General features: G+C 43.4%; 1 protein-coding gene across 7 annotated transcripts in view; it reads right to left on the reverse strand.

Moving 5' to 3' along the window:
- Positions 1-25,731, reverse strand: part of OBSL1 (obscurin like cytoskeletal adaptor 1) — a 74,927-nt gene that overhangs the window by 12,983 nt on the left and 36,213 nt on the right. For 6 of the 7 annotated variants that reach the window (XM_042447027.1, XM_042447026.1, XM_042447023.1 and 3 more), the window contains 8 exons: positions 21,410-21,688; positions 20,502-20,774; positions 19,216-19,491; positions 9,830-10,105; positions 8,096-8,371; positions 3,920-4,195; positions 3,040-3,315; positions 304-570 (listed from right to left, as the gene is read on the reverse strand). In XM_042447027.1, the coding sequence (XP_042302961.1) occupies positions 304-570; positions 3,040-3,315; positions 3,920-4,195; positions 8,096-8,371; positions 9,830-10,105; positions 19,216-19,491; positions 20,502-20,774; positions 21,410-21,688 (2,199 nt within the window). The remainder of the gene's footprint in view (positions 1-303; positions 571-3,039; positions 3,316-3,919; positions 4,196-8,095; positions 8,372-9,829; positions 10,106-19,215; positions 19,492-20,501; positions 20,775-21,409; positions 21,689-25,731) is intronic. The other variant, XM_042447025.1, reaches the window with a different exon arrangement.

The raw sequence follows: 25,731 nt of genomic DNA on the forward strand, positions 1-25,731 counted from the left end.
GGGAGTCAGCTGGGTCTGTTTTGGGAAACTCTGGCCACAATAGGGGTATTCCAGCCTGAATCCCTTATAACATCTCTAAGGATTCAACTAAAGTGATGCTTAGGTGTTTTTAGTCAGAGGACGGTGACATCAAAGGAAGGAACACAGCAGCCTAGGAATCCACCTAAATTCTACTGACTCATGTCCCAGCCCTGACTGAAGATTCCCAGCTCAGCTGGAGTTGCCAGGGATTTCACTTGGAACCTTTGGCATGCAGCACAGGTGCCCTTTCATGGAGTTATTACCTTTCCCCATAGGACTCACTCTGGACTGTAAGAATTGCCAAGGTGCGGTCATCCTTGCTTTCACATGAGTATTCGCCAGAATCCTCAGGCCCCACATGGCTCAAGGTCAATGAACGCTCCCGGCCCTCTGCTCGGATCTCCACATATTCATTGTCTTCCAGCTCCTTCCCATCCTTCAGCCACACAACATCACCCTTGGTTTTGCACAGCTCACACCAGAACAGCACTGTGTCTCCATGCAATGCCAACACATCTGAGAGGCCCCGAACAAACTTCACTGGCATCTCTGAGGAGAGAAAATAACAGTGCAACTGTAGCGAGCAGACAACAGACAGGGAGTAGCAGTCATCTAGAAAGCTTTGTGAAATCCTAATTAACTCACAGTTTTGTCAGAATCTTCCTAAATTGCCAGGTCTCATGACAATAGATACATGGTTGATAATTAGTGGGAAAGAGTTGCTCAAGGCTCAGAAGCCAAAAAGGGATAAACATAACTTTTACTAAGATGGGAAAGAAAGACTTCTGCACTAGCACTTCACTCTCTCCCTCCTCAGGATCACTTATCCTTATGTACAAATTGCATTCAAAGTCCAACATCTTAAATCCTGCAAATACAGGAGGAAATTAAATGAACACATACAAATGTGCGTTATTTATGCCAGATGCAGAATCCAAGCATAGGAAACTAGACTCCCTGCTTTAGATTCTTGGCAAGAGCCAGGCTGAATCATTCCAAGTGACAGACCAAGCCAGAAATACCAGTTGCTGCAGCAAAGAACAGAAAATCTTGTGTGAATACAATAAGGCCAAAGAGTGATTTTAGTTTTCATATGCAAAGTACAAGCTGCTTTTAAAGAGAGTATAAAGAAGAACAACATAGGAAGCCTGCATATTTAAAGTTGACTTATACCAAGTCGAATTCTTGCACTCCAGTTGTCCCACCTAACAAACCTGTAACACAAGAGGTCTTTCCAATTCTGCAGCCTAGCAACCCTTTCACTCAAGATAGCAGAGAGCCTGATAGCAGTTGCCTTGCTTGGGAGCACACTGTTTCATCACTCGTTTGGTTCTTTCTGCTTTCACATCATGGTTTATTTAGCATGGTATGAACCAGGAGCTTTGGTTTGTCTGTCCCGTAACAAGTAAGAATCATAAATCAGGTTTTGTTCTAGGCTTATGACTATGACTTGCTGGTGGAGGTGGGAAACCTGAGTTCTTGGTTCACATAATTTTAAAGAGATCACATCCAGAAGATATGTTTAGCTGCTCCTACTTGCAACAGAAACGTAAAGAAGGCATACACCAACTGTAATGTGTGAACCAGACCATTGTACAGATAGGAGAATTTTGACTCCTATGTCTTATTCCCACTCTGACAGCTTTTAAGAAAGCACTTAAGACGGATCTCTTCTGTCAGGCCTTTCCAACTTAGTTACCGTCCCCAGATATAGAGATATTTTCCCCCTCATCTGCCCATTTCCCCCCGCCTATCTTTATGTCTATTTTTTAATTGAATGTTTTTAATGTTTTTAATGCTATATCATCATTGTTTAATTCTGTTTTAATGTTGGGTATGGGGGGGGGTAGGTTTACGGTTTGATTTTTTTTCTAATCTTACTGTAACTTGATGTGTTTTATTGTTTTAACTTGCCCACATTCTCTGTGATTGGGCGGGCTAGAAATAAATCTATATTATTATATATTATTACAACATAATAAGCCATACTGTGGTGTTACAGCAGAAGATTCCACACTTGCCAAACCTCCCTCTTCAACCCAGCAACTTCATTCTGTTTTGAGCCTACTGACCACTCTTGTGGAGGTCTAAATACTCTAAAGGCACTGGACTGTCTGATCCTGGAAGCTTAACAGGATCAGACCTGATATTTGTTGGTCACCAACAAATATCAGGTGCTGTAAGATATATTTCAGAGGAATGAACCACTTCTGAGTATTCCTTGCCTAAGAAAATCCTATGACATTCATGGGGTTGCCATAAGTTGTGTATAATTAAGGCGCTCTAGAAATAAAGTTTAATAATAATAATAATAATAATAATAATAACAACAACAACAACAACAACATGAAGGTACATACACACATACAATCACACCTATATCCCTTTTGTTCAGTCCACCCCATAGTCTAGTGAAGTGTGATTCATCTCATATTGAATCACCTCCAATGCATTCCTGAGTGCACACCTCTTTGGTTGTTGCTCTGTACCTTCAAGTCATTTCTTACTTATGACGACCCTAAAGCAAATATACCATGAGGTCTTCTTGGCAAGATTTGTTCAGACAAGGATTATCATTGCCTTCCTGTGTGGCTGAGAGGGTGTGATTTGCCCAGTGCTTGCCCAGTTTCCATAGCTGAGTGGCGATTCAGACCCTGGTCTCCCAGTGCCCTAGTCCAACACTCAGACCACTACACCTCTTACACTTTCTTTTATTGGGCCAGTTCAAAAGCACAAAATACATCATGCATGCTTTCAAAGCTTCACTGGCAAAGATGTTAAAAATTATACAAGAGAAAAAAAGTGATAGTGTTAAGAGTCATAGGCCTAACATTTCTTCTTCTGTGTGATTTTTAACATTTTTGCCTGATAAAGAAGCTGATGAAGCTTCAAAAGCTGCCATGGTATATTTTGTGCTTTTGAACTGGCTGAATAACAGTAGCGCTATTCTGGATTTTCAGTATTGCTGTATTTTGCTACATGGTCAACATGGCTACTCCTGAATATATTATTTCTTACCTTTGACACTAAGCTCAAAATGCAACTGGTCATCAGGGGAATGACATATGTACTCGCCAGCATCAGACTTGCCCACGTTGCTCAGCAGGAGGCTATGCACTCGTCCCTCTCTCCGGAGCTGGCAGTGCTCACCTGCCACCAGGGTGCCCTGAGGCCCCTTCCAGCTCACCACAGCTGGCTCCTTGGAGACAATAGCTGAGAGCACTGCACTGCCCCCCTCCAGCACCAGCACCTTCTCTGGATGATCTGGCTTTGGCACAAACAGCACTGGGGCCTCTGGAGTAGGAAGAGAAAACAAGAGCAAAAGGGTGAACTACACAAGGTGGAAGAAAAGGCAGGAGGGGTTCAGGTTGGTCTCTTATCTCCACTGTACATTTCATCTGTCAGAACTGTGAACCTTCCCACAGCCACCTCCCATCAGTTATTATTTTGATTTAACCAATACACTCTCTTATAATTGAAACACAATACTGTCAGATCTGTGCCAGCCCTTGCATTTCGATTCCTTCCCCTCCCATAGCATTAGGGAGGAGGATTTCCCCTAAGAACAACTTTGAGGAAATCCTCCCCTAAGTCTCTCCCCAACAGACAATTCATAGGCTACAGACAGAGCAAGGCCATGGTTCTTAACCCTGTGACACCTGTCACAAGGCCTTTCTCTTTCTCCAAAAGCCTTCTTCAGTGCCCTCCATCTCTCCTGTGAGCACCTCAGCCACTCACACATGTATGTGTCACTGAACAGTGCCACCTCACATTGCCTGTAAATTTTCCGGAAATTATGGATGATGGGAGAAGCCGCTTGGAGCTGGAAGTTCCTGCTCACTCTCATCAGAGTAAGGAGCAGGCTTGGAAGGGAGATATTTGTTGGATCTCATCTTACCTCGCACATACATTGTGAAATGAACTTCATCATCTCCAGTATCACAGCTAAAGATGCCACTATCCCCTGGCTCAGCTTGCCTGATGGTGAGGCTACGCATTAGCCCATCACTGCTCACAACCATGCGTGGCCCAGGGTAAAGTGGCCGCATGTTCTTCAACCACTGGACAGAAGCCTTCTCTTGAGAAAGTCGAGCAACCAAGGTAACAGTCTCTCCTTCCTGAACTTCTATAGGCAGCTGGGCATCAGTTTTATTCACTATGCGCACAGGTGGTGCTGGAAGAAAAAAGACTTTCCTGTAAGTAAGGCTGGGTATAATTTGCTATATTATAAATTCAAAGCCAGATCCACCATGAGGCAGGGTGAGGTGACTGAAAGGCAGGAAATAATCAATTTTCATGAAACTGTAAAGAAGAGATTTATTTAAACTGCAGCCACAACTGACATATTGTGTTCTTGGATGGTTATTCTGTGAAACCATTTTGGTACAGAACTAAGATAGCATGGCACAAATTCAGCATTTCTAGACAACAAAATGTGTGATTTCCTTCTATTCATTATTAACGTTTTGTACACAGAGAAAATCAAGTTCTCACATTTTGTATGCAACGTCAAGCTCTCACATTATTACTATTTATTAATAATAACTATAAACAACATTGTGCAATTAACAATCTGGGTTTTCTAACACAAGAACCAACATTTCTAAGATCTACTCTGCATTTAAGCACAGGAATTTTATGTGGTACAAAACAGACTTTCAGCTTTCATTTTTCGAAATAAATAAATTATCTAGGTTCTCATTTTTTTATTTTCTGTATCAGGAAAGACAGGCTTGTAAGGCCAGTCTATCAAACATTAGTGCCCCAAAGATGTGTTTGACTACAACCCCATCTTCCTTGTTCAGCATGGTAATTTGCCATATTTATCTGTGGTGATGGGAGCTGAGGTCCAGCATGCCCAGTGGACACGAGGTTGGGTAAGGCTGGTGTAGTCAATGCCAGGTAAAATATAAGCCAGAAGGATGACCAACAAGGATTTTGCACTCACTGACAGGCCTCAATTGTTCCTCCCTTATTTTTCTTTATGACCTCCAAAAAGAAATTGAGGTATGCAGAGCAAATACATATAAGTCAATTTACCTAATGAGTACAGGTTGCAAAATTCCACTACCCTTGGTGAGAATGTTGATGAATCTGATGATGTTCAGTGTTGTACATGATTGAGACTTAACTCCTCTAGTAGGCAGTGCTATAAGGAAAGAATCCTAGCATTTGCTTCAAGAGGGAATTTGCAGTCACTTTAGGAATGTTTCCAGCTGTCCCAGTGCCCTGCATTCACCCTTTGGGTACCTCCTCTCCTCCCAAAAGGGCACTGCATTCAGTCTCAGCTGCTGGAAAGCAGACTGCCCCTACTTGCTGTCTTCTCACCTTGTTGCCAAGGCTTGCTGGGATATTTCCCATGCTCTCCTTTAGGGCACCTGTCCTGGCCCTGCCAACGCTCTCCTTCACAATTTAAAATAAAAACTCTAGTCAATAAGACATCCCAAGCTTTCAATGAGGGCAGAAATTGTTGGCAAGAAGGTGTAGAAGTAGTGGTGGCTAGGAGTCTGCCAAAGTTAAATTTAACCCTCTCCCAGCAAAATGGAAACAGAGAAGTAGCCTGCTCCCTTCAGTTTTTCTTTCTTGACAATTTCCCACAGGATTGGATACGGGAACAAAGCTGCCGTTTCAGGTGTTATGCTCTGAAATACTACCCAAGAGCACTGGAGCCCTCAATTACTCTGACATGGGGGCAAAGGGCAAAATGAAGGCATTACCTAAGAATTCTTTCTCCCAATGAAATTTTCCTTCACTTCCCAAATTTCTAGCCTTGCAAAAAGTGCAACTTTGAAAAATCATAGAATCATAGAGTTGGAAGAGACCACAAGGGCCATCCAGTCCAACCCCCTGCCATGCAGGAACTCTCAATCAAAGCATCCCCAACAGATGGCCATCCAGCCTCTTCTTAAAGGCCTCCAAGGAAGGAGACTCCACAACTCTCTGAGGAAGTGTGTTCCACTGTAGGGACCTTATCACACATGGGGGGGGGGGGGGCTGCAGCTCAGATCCGCCGTCACTCCTGTTCTAGCAATGCAAAGCGTGATGTTTTTCCACACCAGATCCAGAGTCACTCCTCTCTAGCAATTCAGATTGAGGTTAAAACATCATGTTTTTCCACGCCTGGTTGCCTTTCTGTTGTCCTTCTGAAGTGAGGGACAAGCGAAGTCAGTTCAATTCCAAGCAAGTCACATGATGCGGACTCAAGCAAAGGGGAGTGAGTGCACATTGTGCACACCAGAGCATACTTTGAGGGGTCAACGATTCGAATCGGCCCCCTTGCACATGCTCAGTGGGACTCTGGACACTGTCCTCCTTTCCTGCCCCCTCCTTAGCTGTCATCCTTCATCGGGGTCTAGGAGCAGTCAAGAAATGATGGGATAGGTCGCTGGGGGTTGCTGGTGCCAGGATCAGGATGCAGGAGCAGTCAAGGGATGATGGGATAGGTGGCTGGGGTTGCTGGGGCCAGGATCAGGATGCAGGAGCAGTCAGGAGATGATGGGATAGGTGGCTGGGGGTTACTGGGGCCAGGATCAGGATGCAGGAGCAGCAGGGATGATGGGTTAGGTGACAGAGGGTGTGAGATGGGGATGCAGGAGCAGTCAAGGTATGATGGGTTAGGTGGAGAGGGGGCGAGATGGGGATGCAGGAGCAGTCAGGGGATGATGGGTTAGGTGTCAGGGTGAAGGAGAGGAGCAGATGGAGGTCTAGGAGAAGGCAGGGATGATGGGATTGGTGGGAGGCTGAAGGAGGGGAGCAGATCAGGGTCTAGGAGAAGGCAGGGGATGATGGGATTGGTGGCACGCTGAAGGAGGGGAGCAGGTCAGGGTCTAGGAGGATGCAGGGGATGATGGGACTGGTGGCAGGCTGAAGGAGGGGAGCAGGTCAGGGTCTAGTAGGATGCATGGGACGCAGGGGATGATGGGATCGGCTGGTTGGCAGAAAGGAGGAGATGGCATGAAGGAGGAGGAGGAGAATGACGGAGCAGGATGCAAGGGCCAAGGGGGGTGTCATCGGAATGCTTTTCCACACCAGACCAAATTGCAGTGCAATTGAAGGCAGCCAGGAAGCGAATTCTCTGAAGCCACTTTTTTTTCCATTTTAACCAAAACGAGGGTTGACTTCAGAAATGCTGCTGAAGCAATTCACAAGGGGCTCCCATAGAAATCAATGGTGTCTGATAAAACAGTCCCTTTATGAGATGAAACCGCATCTTTGGAAGTGCAATCACTTCGGAAGTGAGCTGGAACTGAGCTACAAAACCACCCAAAAGCTCCGTGTGATACACTCCTAGAACAGCCCTTACTCTCAGGAAGTTCCTCCTAATGTTGAGGTGGAATTTCTTTTCCTGGAGCTTGAATCCATTGTTCCGTGTCCTGTTCTTTGGAGCAGCAGAAAACAAGCCTGCTCCCTCCTCAATATGCATTTGCACCTAGATCTCTTTTATTTGTTGTGTTCAGATTCCCTTGGTAACTTTGCCTACCTCTGGATGCCTAATTATATTTCTAAATGCTTAAGTGAAGTTTTAAGTTAGTACAGTGCTAGAAATCTAGAGATGGAAGGAAAATATAATTTGGAGAAAATTTTTATTTAGAAGGGCAATGCCCTCACCTTGCCCACTTCCCCTCTGATGTAGCTACATCCCTGTACAGAACCCATTTTCTTTATGTGCATCTTCCTGCCAGCCTATCTGCTGTGATGTTTTATTAAGAATAACATTTAATACCGCATAGGATTTAGCTAATGTTTTAATGTGTTCCAAGTGGTTCACATACTTAGCTCAATAATCACTGAAACAATACCATAGGATGGTCATTTTTGCCATGAGGAAGTTAGTGAGGTTGAAGATGATGAATAATGGCTTCCTAAAACTTTTTTCCTAAAACTTTTCCCAGCCTTCATGGTTGAGACAACTGTTGAATAAGGAGGGGTCTTTTGGCCTCACACTTCAGCAGTTCTATTACACAACCTCTTGAGGATTCCAGCAAAGAGGGAACAGGATCAGCAACCATTTTGCACTTTCTGTCTCTTCCTACCCAGGCCTTAGCTTTCTTCTTTTCTCTTTGAGGAGTCTCACCTGCCACATCTACTATAGATACCATCCGGTTTGTGTCTGCATCACACACATAGGAGCCTGAATCTCCTGGTTTGGCTCCAAGGATGGTGAGTTGCCGGTGACTTCCATGGGCTTCAATGCGAATACGTTTGCTGGGTATTAGCTCTACACCATCTCGTAACCAGCGCACAACAGCATTAGGTGAAGACACCTTGCAAGTCAATACTAGAGCTTCTCCTGCTGCCAAAGAGTGATGTTGTGGCACTTCTGTGTTTCCCACAATGAAGATAGGAGGCTCTTAAGAAACAAAGAAGAGAAAAAAGAAAGTAGAGTTAGAGTGCAGAAAAGAGCCCTGACCACCAGATTGTCCAGACCTGGCCATTGCACTTCAGATTTTTCAGTGCCACTCAAAGTCCAGGGGGATCTCCCATGCTTCTTCCCACAGAGTGTCATGGGCCTCAGTAGCCAGATATTCCCGACTAGAGCTGAGAAAAAGTGGCTAAATCCCTAGCTGGTATAGCAGATAGTTGAGAGATCTGGGAAACTGCAGTTCCAAAAGTAACTTTTTCAAGCTCTGTTCCAGACCCCACAGTAATGCATACACTTTTAGGAATTTGACCCTTGTATTTCTCTGCCACAGCTACTTTCTACTTGGTTGCTGTCTTAATTTCACATGAACCAGTCAGACCTCAGCACTAAAACTTGAGGAAAGTCCAGTGAAATCAGCACAAAAGCTTATTGTGCAGCACTCTCCTGCTTGTGTTTCTTCCTTCTTCAAATACTTGTAATAAGAAGCATACAGTTACTATTACTATATTTTTATACACAGTGATACACAAATACACACACATAAACACATGCACACACCATGATGAGGTGAAGCAATTGATAGCTTTATCTTCCATGAATATTGGTTGTAAATGCATCCATCAGAAGTGGAAAATATTTTAAATAAACAAATGGATGTGCATTTGCTTAATTTACTATAAAGTTAAGTTATATCATTTATATAATCATTTAGGTAAATAGTACAGGTTGCATAATTTATATAAGATACAGAATTAAGGTTATCCAGGTATCACATTTTGATTGTTATTGTAATGTTATAAATGCCAATGATGAAAATAAATACCAATGGAAACAAATTTAACTTAAGCTACCACGATGGATGATAGAAAACATTTGTTTTGAAATGTGAGCACTTCTTCCAACATCATGATTACATCAGAGGATTAATGCTATGTTTTACCAATGGCATTTCAAACAGATGGTGGAGATGCAACACTCTGAAGCCTTATTACCTGCAAGTCGGTGCAGTGAGAAGAAATTAAATTCTATTGGCATAAAGTAGCTGAGGGCACAGGATATAAATTTTACTGTTTCTCCTTTCATAATAAGGATTCATAATAAAGATTCAGACAAGGACTCAAGAATGCTGGGCAACATGATAAAGAGCAGCTAGAACTGTAGTCCCGGAAATGGGAAATAAAGATACTGTCTGTGAATAAACTGACCTTTTACATATATATGTGGAAGGACGACTTTCCATCAAATCCATTCTTCCCTGTCCTCCCCCACAACTGAATGAAGGTTACTGAAACATCACTGAACCATGGTGGAATATGATGCTCTTTCCATGTTAAAGACTGCATGCCTCACCTTATAAAAATGTTTTTTTTAAAAAAAAAAAATAAGGACATTACACCTGTGTTGTCCTTCTTCCTCTCTCTCTCTCATATCACATGCAAGCCTTACCCTCCACAGTGACACAGAAGATGAGGCTGTCATCGCCGCTGTCACACAGATACTCCCCTGCATCACCACGCTCTGCTCCCAGAATCACCAATGCATGGCATGTTCCCTCCTGCTCTAGTCGCACACGGTCTGTGTCCTGCAGCTTCTCTCCATCCTTGTACCATTTCACCTCTCCTTTAGGGCAAGACAGTGTCACTGACAGTGTAAGATCCTCTGAAGCCAGGCAGTGGTAGCGTGTTTGCAGTTCATCACGCCCTACAATCTGTACTGGAGGGTCTACCAGTACAAAGAAAGTTTCAGTTAACTTTCTGTTGCTACTGTTCTCTCGATCAAATGCATTTGTGACAATATTAATATGCAAAGCACTTTGAAATCTTTAACACATGGCTATCCTAACACTTCCTTCCTACCATTCTTTCTCAGGTTACATAAACTGTAAGTGCTGTGTAGTGTGAGGTAAGGGCCAAGCAAGGACCAAATGATGAGGGCACCCATAATTCTGGGGTGAGGACCTCTCCACATTCAATCCACAAGCCACCATTGGTATAAAGAAGAACTGGAATAAACTGAATTAGTTCATTCTGGGCAATTAGACTCCATGAAGTTAATCAGTCCTACATAATTTAAAGAGTTTCCAAAGGAGTTCAGAGTATTTGCAGCAACTGATATGGGATGTAGGGTTATCGTGCCACTTGAAGAGTATACAATCAGTCCTCATGCCCAGAAGAGCACTGAGGAGGGTTGTTCATGACAGCTAAGTGACCATTCAAAGGTTCCATGCTCACCAAGACACATAACAATGATGAGTCTATTTATTTATTTTTAAAACTGTGTCAAACTATAGCTTTATATTCTCATTCAGTTGGATGTTTGGGAAAGTGGATATACAGAACATTAGAGGAGTTAAGACCAACTTAAATCAAGCAGACAGATGAACTGATTGGCCTGAATCCTACTGGCAAGTCCAACTCGAGTAAATCAACTGAATTGACAGGAACTGCATAAGTGATGGTTCACCATTTAATGTTTCAGGTTGGAACTACCTAGAGGATTCAGGCATAAGTGAAACAAAAGGGAAGGTGTCATTTTCACATGTGTCTTTGGGATTCTCTCCCCGTTTGTGTGACGCTGGATCAGTGTTCATTCAGAAGACTGTGGATAAGAGATTTTTTTATATATATTTACAAATAGGCATCCTGGCCAAAATAGGATTTACATTTGTTTTGCAAACCAAACTGAAGCAAGCCACATGTATGCAATGAGATCTTGTTGCAAAAGTGCTACAATATTCCGTTGCATGCTGATATTCTAGAATAACATGGCTATGTCTCTGAATTCTTAGTTTTTTGTGGGTTTTTCGGGCTATGTGGCCAAGAACATAGCCACATAGCCTGAAAAAACCCACAAAAAACTATGGATGTCGGCCATGAAAGCCTTTGACTTCACTCTCTGAATTCTACCCCCAAGACACATGTATTTAATCATATGTGAAGATACGTCTTCCATCTTTATAAAACTCCCAGTACTCGCCCATCTGAACAGGGCCACACAAATCTTCAGGGAAACTGAAGCATCAGTTGCATCAGCATCTCATTCATTGGACCCTGGCTGGGGCTGGGGCTACTCACAAAAACGTTTAACTGTCTTGAGATTGTGCCCTGCCCAATTTCCTCATCTTCACTACAGATCATACAAAACCAGAAGTGGCGTACAAGCTAAATACACTACTTTGTAGGCCATGAAACAAATTAATCAAATGTGTGTCAGAGCAGAGAGTTTGTACAGTTGTCACCAGAACACTTTATTTTCCTCCATTTCTGATTTGTTCACTAAGGAAGGATCCTCTGGGACTGCTGTGCTTCTTTAACCTTCTACCTACCATGCAGAAAAAAATAATAATCAAAGAACATCCTGTCTTCTGGCCTCTGTCTCATCTGGATATGAATTCTGAGAAACTGTCTGATAATCACTTATGCACAGAATAAGCTGAAAACAAAACCACTGCCAAAACTGCATGGCATTTGCCACAAAGCCAGCTCCATCTAGAGGCCAAAACAATACTGCATGGTGGAGATTCCCCCCCCCCCCAATCCTCCTTGTTCTTCTTCAAGCACCAACTCATTTTAATTCTTATTACAGCCAGACTTCATTATCCATGGAGTCTTTATCCAGGGGTTCCTTGAATTTTCTATTTTATATAATGGACACTATTTTACTATGCCATTATATTTAATGGGACTTGAGCAGCCATGGATTTTGGTATCCATGAAGTGTCCTGGATCCAAAATGCACCAGATACCAAGGACCCAGTAACTTTTTGTTACCTCCTTCAGCTTCTATAGTGGCTGATCACTCTATTTCATTGGGAATTGTTCCTTGCTCCTCAGGTTTCTGCCCATACATAATTTATGTTGAAAAACATGTTGCATCTATCTTCTCAATTCTTTATTTAATGCCTGGGCTTTGCATCCATCTATCCAGGTATCCCTTTAACCATAAAGATGAGTTTCGAACTGGCTGTTATTAATCTGTGATGAGGGGAAAACCCTCTTCTACGTGACTGGCATAAGCAGAGTTTCTTTCATGGAAAAGCAGCAACAGTTGCTCTAAACTTGTACAAGAAGTGCCATTTTAAACAGGTACTTCCTGTTGAACTTCCTGTTTGCTAGCTACTGTTGAATAGCAGAGTGTTCTGTTGAAAACACCACAGAAAAGATTTTTGACAACAAAAGCCACAAGGTGCCCCTGTCTGAGGACAAATGACCCCGAATCAATGCTATTTATGATTGTCTTCTGTACCCACCTCAAGAGTGCCAGATGCATTTATAAAAGATTTCCATTTTAAAATCCAAGCAACTGCTCTATTAATAACTTCTCAGGAAGAAGCCAACATTGCATGTCAAGAAAATGCAGGCAAAGTGAAGTGGTGTGGATACAATCCACCCCAAAAGTAGACTTGTCAGAATAAAAAACTGGACCGGGCTCCTTAGTGGTTGTGTAGAAGAGGGAATTTCAGCAGGTAAGGCTTGTCACACAACCTGCTGAAATTCCCTCTTCTACACAGCTACTGACGGTACAGAGACCTTCTTTAGTTTCCACTGAGGCAGCCTTAGGATTCCTAAGGCATTCTGACTACTGCCGTGGAGTGAAGATCCAGGTAGGTCTTAAATCAAAGATCCCTCAGGATTTGTTGTTGTTAACCGCCTTCTAGGCAACTTCAACCCATGGTGACCCCTATGTATGAGAAACCCCCAAGTCACCCTATCCTTAACCACCTTACTGAGCTCTTATGGACTCATGGCTGTGGCTTCTCTGATTGAATCTATCCATCTGGAATGCAGCCTTCCTCTTCTCCTATTGCCCTTTGCTTTTTATAGTGGTTCATTGCTTCTCACGATATGGCCAAAATATGACAACTTCAGTTTAGTCATCTTTGCTTCAAGGGAGAGTTTGGATCTGATCTGTGATGGGACCCATCCATTGCTCTTTTTAGTAGTCCGTGGTATTCTCAGAATTCTTCACCAGCATCACATCACAAATGAGTTGATTTTCTTCCTATAGCTTTCTTCACTGTCCAGCTTTCAAAACCATACATAGAAGTGGAAAATATTGCTTGGCATGGACAACCCTAACTTTGGTATTTAATAATATATCTTTACACTCCAGGATCTTGTCTAGTTCCTACATAGTCCTTCCAAGTCCTAGTCTTCTTCTGATTTCTTGACTGCATTCTCGTTCTGATTGATGGCCCTTATCAGATGAGTGTGGAACTGGGGGTCTTCTTGGCATGGGTGATTCGAATTCGCGTCATACGCAATGTACTGTCATACCTGGGAGTCCTTCCGCATTGGCAGGATTCAAATTGGCCAATCCGCATTCGCGCGAAGTCCATTCAGTGCAGAATGTTTTGTCACACCGGTGCTCAACATGAGGATTGGCCGATTCGTATCGGCCCCTCGCACATGCTCAGTGGTGCCCTGCATGGGTTGCGCCCTAAACGCTTCGTGGGTGAAGGGGAGGTTCCGTCATGACAGCCCGGTAAACGCTGGAGAGGCCAGCTCATGCACATTAACAATCACAATACCAACGTGCCCGTTACTGTTTCCTCTCTACATTCCTGCTTGGTTTTAACGTAACCATGACCTTCCCTTGCAACAAATTAGCAATGCCCGGTTCTGCGTGTGTGTGTGGTGAGTGTGTGTGTATGTATTCTGGGGAGGAAGAGGAGGAGGCCGCTGGAACCGCGATTCCAGCGGGCCCCCGGCCTCTTCCCTGCCTGGGATGCAGCCCAGGCTGGATCCCAAGCCGGGGAGGAGGAGGAGGCCGCTGGAACCACCCACCACCCCCCCCGCTTCCCTGGAACCGGCAAGGGAAAGACCCACCGGAAGAAAATTGGAATCTGGGGGTCTTGCGACGGAGTTCAGGATGGGCATTCATACCCGACCCATTCGCACTGAGAGAACAGAGAAAAAATCTGGATATCGCCAATCCCCTTATCAGCGCACTGGCCAACACGCTCCAAAAAGAGGAGCCAGTACGCATTCAGTTTGGCAGCTCACGCATTCCGTGAGTGCAGATTGGCCTTCGAATGCTGGTATGATGGTACTTTGCGAAATAACGCGAATTCGAACCGCCCAGTGCGAAGCCCCAGTTCCACACTCATCTGATAGGGCCAATGACTGGCCCAAAGAAAATCCTGAACTCTTTCAGTCTCTTCATTAAGTAACAAATTTTCCTGTAACTAGACTTGAAAGAGAATATGCCAGTGCGGAGTGGGTGTCTGAAAATGTGTATCCAACTATAAGCGCCCTAGGTGAATTTTAATAGGTAGAACTGGACCACAGCATGTGAGTATAGTCACTGGGGGGACTTGGGAAGGGCTGTTTTCTCAAAGCAGAGCATATTCTTCACCTACAAAATGTCCCAGGTTCGTTCTTGGCATCTCCAACCAAGCTTGAAAGTTTCCTGTCTGAAAACCCAGGGAGCTACGCCAATTGTTAATGTAAACAGTAAAAAAACACCAAAACCTAGGCAAAACATGGCTTGGGTTTTATAAGGCACTTTCCTGTTTCTAACCTCATAACACTCACATCTGTTAAGCAAAAATGCCAATTTTATTTTATTTTTATTTTTTGGGATGTTGCAATACAGTTCATGCCTTACTATGAAGAAACCCTTCTTTATCTTTAATGGCTTATGGGTAAGCAGAAAGCATTTCCCAAGGGAATATCACGCTGCAGTCTATCTAATAATGGTGGGTACAAACCGCCGCTTTGCGGCACTCCCCCACCGCCGCCATTTGCTCCGCGCGGGAGCCGCAGCAGCCAAACCGCGGACTCCGCGCGGAGCAAAAAAGAAGCTCCATTTCGGAGCTTTTCTTGCGGCGCCTCTATGACGTCGCGAGGCGCCTGGCGCGGACTCGCGACGTCATAGGCGCCGCGACACGTCTGGACGCTATGCGTCCAGTACGTAAAGATGGCGCGCCATGTAGAAGGGGCGCCGCTATCTTGTCGTATAGGATACATACTGGGTTAGGGGGGTGCGGAAGCACCGCCCCTTCCTAACCCTAGTACGTATCCTATACGTACTATATGGCGGTTTGTATCCCGCCAATATTTCACAGTAGCAGAACAATAGATGCTGAACAAAAACTCTCCTTCAGCCTCAGACACATCAAGCTCCACCCTGAGAATTTAAATCACCACAGTCTCAACGAAGAGAAGAGGCCTACATATTATCTGCATGATTTCAGAAATAATAAAGCAAACTTAATGCAATGGACAGTGGCTCTACAATTTTATAGACTAAATCATTCCATCTTTGCTGCACCATAATCAGAAAAGAATCTTTAGTTCTTTAATAATTTCCCGAAATGTGCCACCTGAGACTGTGATAAAACCTAAAATTATTCCTAGTTTGTGCAGTACTTACGGACATGCAAATGTAGCCCAAAATTACTCCAAGACGTGCAAGCTATATGTGGGTAAAAAACGATGTGCTTAGAGATGCAGAAATGGGAACACAAACATGCTAGGAGTACACACGCTAAGAAAATTAAAAGAAAAGCGAGTGCACACTTCTAGGCAAGCAGAGGAGAGAGCACCTAAGTGCAGCAAGAGCCAAAGTAGGATGTCACTGTTTACAGAACAGTCAAACATCATTTGTGACCTGGCTTTTAATTCTCTGGGATGTTCACACAAGTCTTCAGACACAAAACCAAAAATATACAAGGCCAGACTGCAGGCCCCATTCTTTCTAAAGACAGTACTTTCCCCCTTCTGCTAATATTACAAAATGATAACCCATCCAGAGTTGGGACTTTCAGTCACATTGATAGTCAAAGCTTTAGCACTGATGGCTGGATAACTAGTTCTCATTCATGTACTCTGGGTCACCTTTGCTCAAGCTCTGTACAGCAAACAGTGCAAGGAGCTTGGCTCACAAGAGCTTGAGATCTGGAATAGATCATTATGTCTGATCCATTTCCACCAATATCAGCCAGGATTCTCTCCCCACTTCAGTTACCACCTGCCACCAACACTCTGATCTCAGCTCCCTTCCCTGGCATTGCCAATGTCCCAGGGAACTGCACTCACCCGACACCTGGATGGCGAAGGTCATGGTATCATCAACAGCATTGCAGATGTATTTCCCAGAATCCTCTGGGCCAGCTGCAGTTATGACCAGACACCACCGGACACTCTCTTCCTCCAGGATGAAGCCACTGTTGGCCTCTAGTGTGACACCTTCCTTAACCCAGCGGACAGGCACATTACCATGAGAGAGCATACAAGTCAGAGTCACTGTTTCCCCCGTTGAGGCTTTCAGGACAGAAGGAGTCCTGCGGGGCTGCACGATCTTCACAGGGGGCTCTGGAAGGAGAGGGCAGGCAGCCCGAGTTTGAAGCAGCAGCCACAGGCAACACTGCTGTTGCTGGGCCAAAGCCATCATCTTTCATTGGAAAAGAGAAATTTTGGCAAAAGAGCCCTTAAAATAAAGCGAGGAGAGTCCTCAGAGTCTTTTCCCCTCCCTTCTGTGCTCTCTCTCTCTCTCTCCAGAAAGGATACTCAGACAATGCTGTCTTCTATGTTTTTCATGTGTGTGTCTGAGTGTGTGCATATGCACATGCACCTTCAAGTTGCCTGTCAACTTATGGCATCCTCATGAATTTCATAGAGGTTTCTTAGGCAAGGAATACACAGAGGTGTTTCTGCCAGTTCTTTCCTCTGAAATATAGCCTACAGCACCCGGTATTTCTTGACAGTTTCCCATCTAAATAGCAACCAGGTCTAACCCTGCTTAGCTTCCCAAGGTCAGATGAGCTCTGGTGCCTATAATATTTAGGCCTCCTCTATGTTTCTCACAGGGCTCAGGGCTCAAACAGGCAGAGGGCTTGATATTTCAAGCACTTCTTCCAGAATCTTTTTTCCAACAGCAGGAAAAGTAAGGAAGCATGAGCACTGGCAGAAAAAAAACTGATAGGAAATGGGTTAAGAAGTTCCTCCCTTTTCCATTCACCACTACAGTATTCTGCTGCTCATTGCAACCTCCAAGGGAGCATTGTGGGGAAGGTGGTGATAAAACACTGAAGAAAAGAGCGAGTGTCATTCTTAGTTTGTCCAGATTTCTCAAAACAGGGTTCATGTTAACAGCTTTCCAACTGTTCCACATCCAGTAATTATTTAAAATCTTGTTTTATTTAAAGGGATACTAAAACTCATTTGGAGAATCCTCCTCAGTTCAAGATAAAACATCTTTTCTATGAGTCCCCATGAAAAAAAATCAAGGAATGACAATAACCCTTTAACCAGCAGCATGACAATAAAAAGTAATGCAGGAGTGGGAAATGTTTTGATGTTCTTTTACTTCTAAAGCGCTATGTACAGTGACGGTGCTATACAGAAATTAATAAATAATGCCCAATCATTGCTTCCTGAGCCACATGCAATACATAGATCAGTCAACTCTCTTACTGGTTGGGATAAAGATTTGAGTTGGCCTGAATGCATTCATAGTAAGGATGCACTCATGCATAGAATATTGTTGGTTCCCTAAACAACCTAGGAGACCCTCTGTGTATCACTTCCTTAAGCAGACATTTAGCAAAGCTCTGGCACTAGCAACAATATGCTAAGCTAGCAATTTTTTGACTTTAAAAAAAATGGTTAGTCGTAACTGTTTTATCTGATCAGTCAAGATTCTTAAACCGTTACCAGCAATATGGTGGCCTCAAGCAATGGGACCTTAATGCAAGGACATAAAAGCATGTACTGGATGGCAATCCCTTCTTTGCATTACCTCTTTGAGCATTATTTGTGTTTAACTACACAATGCAGGTTTACCTACTATACAGGTTTACCTATTTGTCTATGGAAGAAAGGTTACAATATTTGGGATTGTATAGTTCAGGGGAAAAAGTGACTAAAGACCTTTTTTCTGATAGAAAAGGATAAAATTATACATGAGGTAGAGAAAGTGAATAAGGAGAACAGCCATTCAGAGCGTAGTTCAAATATACAAGCACTACCCCAAGTTGTAGCGATGACCACCAAGATAGATAGCATTAAAAGGGGAGTTGAAAAATTCAGGAGTAATTTAGTCTTGATGGTTAGCATGCCATCCATCTCCTGGATCATGGTCTGTATTACTCTGAATACCAACTGCTCAGAAAAAAGGAACAGGAGGTTGCCATTGTCCTCATTTCTCATTTCAGGGGTTCCCATAGGGCACCATGGGAAACTGGATCCCAGAGCACAGGTCTTTCATCTGACCCAACAGAGCTCTTCTTGTGTTTAGTACAGATTAGCACTCAACTGATATGAATGCTGCAAATATGTACATTGAAACCATGTGGGAATCAGTGTATGTGCTGCCAGATGACATGTTCAGGTTGCTGTGTGTTGAACTGGACAAGGCAGAAATATTGGAAGGAAAACAGATATCCAAGTTACCTTTGTACTTGGCTTTTGGGGTTGCTATATGTGACTGATCTCAGTTAGTCTTCCTTTTTGCCCATTTCTGTTTGTTTTCACCCTATCTCTCATAATTAGAAAATTGGATTCTCATCAGATCTTATTTTGATTAGACATTTTAAAAAATAGTGTAATACAGTTAGGACCTGCCATCTCTCCATACTGACATCTCTATACTTCTTACTATATAAAGCTTGTCCCTGGTATTAATTCCATTTTTAGAAAATTAAAAATGTACACAATAAAACCAGATTTAGGACTGGGAGGACTATGAGATTTTAAAAGAGTGCAAAATAGCTGGTTAGAACTAACCTGTTCTCTAGTGAGGACCGGGTTCCTTGAATGTAAGCTCATGGATCAGGTTAGATTTGGAGCTTTTCTGCAGAACTGAACATTCTAGACAAAAGTGCTCACCTGAAACCTTGACATCAAAGGAAACAGATTCATCCTTGGTTTCACAGATGTACTCTCCAGCATCTTCTGCACATGCCTGCAGGACAAGCAGGCGACGCTCAGCACCCTCCATCTGAAGGAAGAGGTTGTGTGTCTCATCTACCTCCAGGCCATCTTTGAACCAACGTACAGGGGCATCAAGAATGGACACCTCACAACACAGCAACAGCTGTTCAGATGCATACACCTGCTTTTCCACTGAACGCTCCGCTGGGTGTACAATCCGTACCGGGGGCTCTAACAGACAGATACAAAATAGGACCCTGAGAAGCATAATCCATCTCCATCTCCAGTCTTATCTAGTGGCAATTCTAGGCCCAAACTACAGATAATCTGCAAAGATGGACCATTAGCCAGGACCAGCTGCTGATTCTAAAAGAAAGCTACATTGGGAGGGAGCAATTTTTATCAACATGTCTCTGGACTGCACAAAGTACACAACACTGCACAAATGAGACACACAAAGAGGGTCTCTTTTGAAGAATCATTCATTCAGTTACTCTCTTCACTCAACCACTGACAATTTTCTGCAGAGGAAAAGCAGGTAGCCTCTACCAGCCAGTTTTTCTGCTTCAGTTTCTCCTCGGCCATTCCTTCTCCCACAGGATTTCTGGTGCATCATTGAAAAGGTAAACCTCCATCTGAATCTTCAGCAGTAAAAGAAGACTAGTGGAATGGAAGGCTTTTCCATTAAAATTTTCTTCTTCTATGGAGGGTGCTGTTATGTAAAAGAAACAGCTGCCATCTCAGTTTACACTGGGGTGGGCAATTTGTAGTACTTCAGATGTTGTAATTCCCATCCACCCTAGCCAATGGTAGAGACTGATGGGGATTGTCAGATCATGGTTTAAATACATGCATTTATGTGTAATGCATTTGGCCTTTTAAAACTTCCTTCCAACATTTCACCAAGACATGTCAGAGAGATTCCTCCAACCTTGTGCAATGTCCAGTACCTCTTCAGAACTAAGGAACCCTATGTGATGCTTGGGCACACAGCCAGCTCAAGAGGATAGTGCCTTCTCTACTTTCTTGCTTGAAAGGATTCTGACCCATATTACTCCAGAGAGCTCCAAAGCTGGAGGAGAAAGGGCTGGAACCAAATCTACTATATCTAACCAGGCAATGAGCACATTGAGAAGCATCAAGATGCAGTAGCCCTCATCTACTAATCCAAAGGAGCAGTGATGGTATCAAATGATGTCTAAAATACACCCAACTGGGCTGAATCTCAGAAAATTACTCACCTGTGATGGTGACATTGAAGAAGACAGAGTCACCACCAGCATCACAGACAAATTCCCCTGTGTCCTGAGCCTGGGCCGCTGTGATGACCAGGCGATGATAGGGCCCTTCACTCTCAAGCAGGAGACTGTCAGTTTCCTCCAACTCTTCCCCATCCTTGTACCAGCACACCAGAACATCAGTGCGGGACAGCTCACAGGTCAACACCACACGCTCTGAGACCTGGTAGATGTGAGCCACATCTGCATTAGAATGCACAACTCGAACAGGCAGCTCTGCAGGGGAAAAGGTCATAATGGCATAGAGAGAAGACATTAGCGTCAACACGAGCAATGTGGGCAATAGAGAAGGAGGAGGAAGGGGATTGCATCCCATGCATTTCACTAGCTCTTATGGGGAAGCAGAAAGGGGGGGAGGAGGAGAAGAGGCTGAATGGTTAATCTCTCTACTTCTGGTTTTGGGAATACTGTACTGGTGAGAAGTAGAGATTTTGGCATTCACATCCTGCCATTTGAGAGAAGACGGCAGTATGGAGGCTATTAATAATGGCCTAGACAGGTGCAGCCCTCAGGAATCAATTACAAGAAAACAGTAAAAGGATAGTGGGAGTAAAGGTAGGCAGAAGAAAGACTGGTCTCAAAGAGACAAACTTAGTCCAGCCTCTAGGATGGTAATAAAGGGGAAAGACTGAGCTGTTGCTGTGAGCTGTCCTCATTCCAGCCAAGAGAAGGCTACTAGGTCTAAGGTAACTTTCTTCAATTTGATACCCTCCATATGTGTTTTAGCCACACGTCAACTCAGCCAGCGTAATGGGAGTTGGAATTCAACACATCTTGACGGCACCTGAATGAGGAAAGCTGATCTAGGGGCTTACACATGCAAATCTTTTCATCCCTTTGCTTCAACTCACCATCGACTGTCACAATAAAATTAACAGTGTCATCAGCTGTGTTGCAAGTATACGTCCCAGAGTCCAGGGGGCAAGCTGAATGGATCAACAGCTTCCTAAGGAAACCCTCTGATTGGATGGTGAAGTTGTCATCATCCAAGGGCACAGGCTCTCCATCTTTGAGCCACTGGACAGGGGCGTCTGTAGTAGAGACTTCACACTCCAGCAGAATAGGCATTCCTGCCAAGATCGTCTGGAAGGACTGGGCCTCTGGCACTGGACTGATGTGCACCTTAGGAGCTGAAGATAAACACTGTGAATGGGTGATGCACCTGTATAACTGTATAACCTGTATAACCTGTATAACCTGTATAATGTAGCCATGCAAAGTAAGGACATGTTCACTTGTGTACGTTTATAAGAAATCTGTGCTATGGGGTAAGACATCTTTCTTCTACTGTTAACCAATCCCCTGCCCTGTTCTATAAAGCAGATATATATTATATTATATTATATTATATTATATTATATTATATTATATATTACATAAGAAATCCATGTGACCATCCAGATGTTGCCACAGCTACCATCATCCCTCACTATTGGTCATGGCAGTTGGGACTGATGAGACTCAGTATCTGGAAGACCACATGATACCCACCCAATATACAGAAAAGGATCAGTTTCTGAAATGATGGATACTTAACTAAAGCTCTGCCTCACATACAAGTCCCAATTCTAAATGTATAAACCTCATTCGATCACCAAAGGGTGAAGGCAACACACACATATTCAGAGGCATACTGTTCTTCTACTGCTGCTTTCCAGAATTCCAAACAAAGCCCTGCCAATCAATACAGTGTTTAATGGTGAAACTATCAACTTATTCCAGACCCAGTACAGTTTGGCTGGCAATTCTTGTTTTCAGCTGCATGGTGATCAATGGCAGGTCGATAAACTATTACTCTAGAGATGTGGGGGTAAAGCAGTTTTCTCCATCTGCATTATGGTTGTGTTTCCCAAATGGTGGTTTTCACTGGGAGCAAGAAAAGAGATCTCTGTGTTACTCTCATTTTTAGACTCATAGAATCATAGAGTTGGAAGAGACCGCAAGGGCCATCCAGTCCAAACCCCTGCCATGCAGGAAATCTAAATCAAAGCATTCCCGACAAATGGCCTTCCAGCCTCTCTAAGGAAGGAGACTCCACTACACTCCGAGGGAGTGTGTTCCACTGACAAACAGCCCTTACTGTCAGGAAGTTCCTCCTAAAGTTGAGGTGGAATCTCTTTTCCTGTAGCTTGCATCCATTGCTCCAGGTCCTAGTCTCTGGAGCAGCAGAAAACAAGTTAGCTCCCTCCTTAATATGACATCCCTCCAAGTATTTAAACGGGGCTATTATATCACCTCTTAACCTTCTGTTCTTCAGGCTAAACATCCCCAGCTCCCTAAGTCGTTCCTCATAAGGCATGGTTTCCAGACCCTTCACCATTTTAGTCGCCCTCCTTTGGACACGCTCCAGTTTCTCAACATCCTTTTTAAATTGTGGAGCCCAGAACTGGACACAGTATTCCAGGTGGGGCAGAATAGAGTGGCACTGTTACTTCCCTTGATCTAGAGTTCTAGACACTATACTTCTATTGATGCAGCCTAGAATCATATTGGCCTTGGTAGCTGCCGCATCACACTGTTGACTCATGTTCAATTTGTGGTCTACTTGGACTCCCAAATCCCTTTCACACGTTGTTTCATTCAGCCAGGTGTCACCCATCCTATATCTGTGCATTTCATTTTTCCACCCTAAGTGCAATACTTTATGGTTCTCCATGTTGAATTTCATTTTGTTAGCTTTGTCCCAGCTTTTTAATCTATTAAGGTCATTTTGAATTTTGATCCTGTCCTCTGGAGTTTTAGCTACTCCTCCTAATTTGGTGTCATCTGCAAATTTGATAAGTATGCCCCCAATTCTGTCATCCAAGTCAATGACAAATATGTTGAATAGCACTGGGCCCAAGACAGACCCTTGTGGGACCCCACTGGTCACTTCTCTCCAGGATGAAAAAGAGCCATTGCTGAGCACCCTATGGGTTCGGCCAGTCAACCAATTACAAATCCATGTAACAGTTACATTGTCTAGCCCATATTTCACTAGCTTGTTTGCAAGAATGTCATGGGGAACCCTGTCAAAAGCCTTACTGAAATCAAGATATACTATATTCACAGGATTCCCTTCATGGAATATCTACAGCATTCCCTTTTCCTCCTTCTTTCTCCATTAAGAGCCTCAGCTTATGTCAGGGGAACAGTTGAAGTGGGATGTGCCTCCAGTTACAGCACTTTGTAATCCTGGACCAAGAGTTTTCTGTGAATAGTGTATTGGAAATAATCCAGTTCCCTGGTGAGGAGCTTATTGAACAAACTGTGAATCTGACAGACAACCAAAGAAGTTTAAATTAACTTTACTGGGAAGTTAAAATGAAAGCACAATATGTAATTGAATAGGTATTGAATGAAGAATTGATATTCAGATGGCTGTGCAGAAGGTAATTCAATTGAGAACTGGCTATAGTAACTTTCAGGTGAGTTGTAATTCACTTCTCTGGCTTGATTGCCCATTGGGAAAGGATTTGCTTTGATCATTATTTTAGATTTTGCTTTTATTCTTTATTATATCTATTGGCTATTTACTACATATATCCATTACAAATACTATGTAGGTGGGTTGGGATGTATATAATGTTGGAATCTATGAAATATACTGTTGGGTTTGGAAGAAGAAGAAGTCATTAATCAATGGGCTGCTAGACCCATTAATGTTTCCAAAGCATTACTCCCATCCAATAGATTTGCAGAAGGATGTCTTTCCATGGGGATATGTAAGAGTTTCTAGGAAAACAAAAAATGGCCTGAAGTTTTCCAATGTTTCACATCTCTTCCCTCTAGCCAAGGGACAAACTGCAAGATGGCCTCCAAAGATCTGCTGAGTAGCTGTAAGTTCCAATTCTTGGAAAGTGCAGGGACCTAAAATCCCCCTGCCTGCAGACTTCCTCAGAGCCCTTTTTCTTCTCAGTGGTTCATTGCTGAAAGCCAGCTTTCTACTGAAAGGCATGTATATTTTCTGTACTTTTCTTTTCCTTGAAATTCTTCAAATTTGGTTTAAATAAATAAAGAGATTTTTTTTGTTGCCCTAACATCTGCTTTTGCATCCACACATCTAGAGTGTGAACATTTCCATCTGTGTTACCCCAGCCAATTCCTTAACATTGCATTCTCACAAAATCAAGTAAATTTGTTAATCTGTTAGTCTAGGAGTAGATAGCTAGTGTGCAGACATACTGGTCAGCAAAATGGGCATAGGCAGAGGGCAGGAGTGTGTGGGCTATTTCATTGAACCATGGCAGTGAAAGTGATGTCAAACTGGATTATTTCTGCAGTGCAGATGTAGCTTCAGATAAGCCAGAACTACCCTAAAGGAGATACTGGGGGTAGTTCTGGTTTATCTGAGGCTATTTCTGCATTGCAGAAATGATCCAGTTTGACAACACTTTCACTGCCATGGCTAAATGAAATGGAATTCTGGGAACTGTAGGTGTTTTAGTCATTTAGCCCTCTTTGTCAGAGAGCTCTGGTGCTACAACAAACTAAAATTCCCAGAATTCTGTAAGATTGAGCCATGGCAATTAAAATGATGTCACACTGGATTATTTCTGCAGTGATGATACAGACAAAGTAAAATAACCTGTGCCTCATCCCAAATATTCAGAAATCAGCAGGGAATAAAGCTTATTCTGTCTGCAACTTGCTAGTGAACACTGAGCTAGATGGCATGACTGCTTAACTGAGTAAAAGAAATGTTTCCTATATTACTAGGTATATAAGTAATATAGTAGGTATATAAGCCCTCAATCACAGGTAGGGGGACTTAGGATAAAGGGAAGACCGAGTCTGCTTTCAGTGCCATAGGGCATATGCCTACAACCACATGATCTCTGAACCCAATCTACCCAGATTACTCTGATCCATCAGATTCTTTGCCTTACAAGACCTTCCTCCCCAACCCCAATGCAGCTTGAAGGACTTGAGGAAAAGAAATTAGCCTTGAAAGAAGTGCATGATTCTGTGGGCTGAAATGGAGAAACAAGTCCACAGACTAAGAACTTTATCGCACAGGCCCTGGAATGGACCTGTTGCATTCTAAAAGGGAACGTGATGGGGACAGGAGGCAGCATAGAATGCATCTTACCACACAGGGAGAAAGCTGCCCCACCACTGGACGCATGTTCCAGATGCATCCTAGAGGGGACAATTTTCAGGAATGCTTGAGAATCGTTCCAGAAAATCACCC

Source organism: Sceloporus undulatus, chromosome 1 (assembly GCF_019175285.1).
Source record: "Sceloporus undulatus isolate JIND9_A2432 ecotype Alabama chromosome 1, SceUnd_v1.1, whole genome shotgun sequence".
Classification (NCBI taxonomy): domain Eukaryota; kingdom Metazoa; phylum Chordata; class Lepidosauria; order Squamata; family Phrynosomatidae; genus Sceloporus; species Sceloporus undulatus.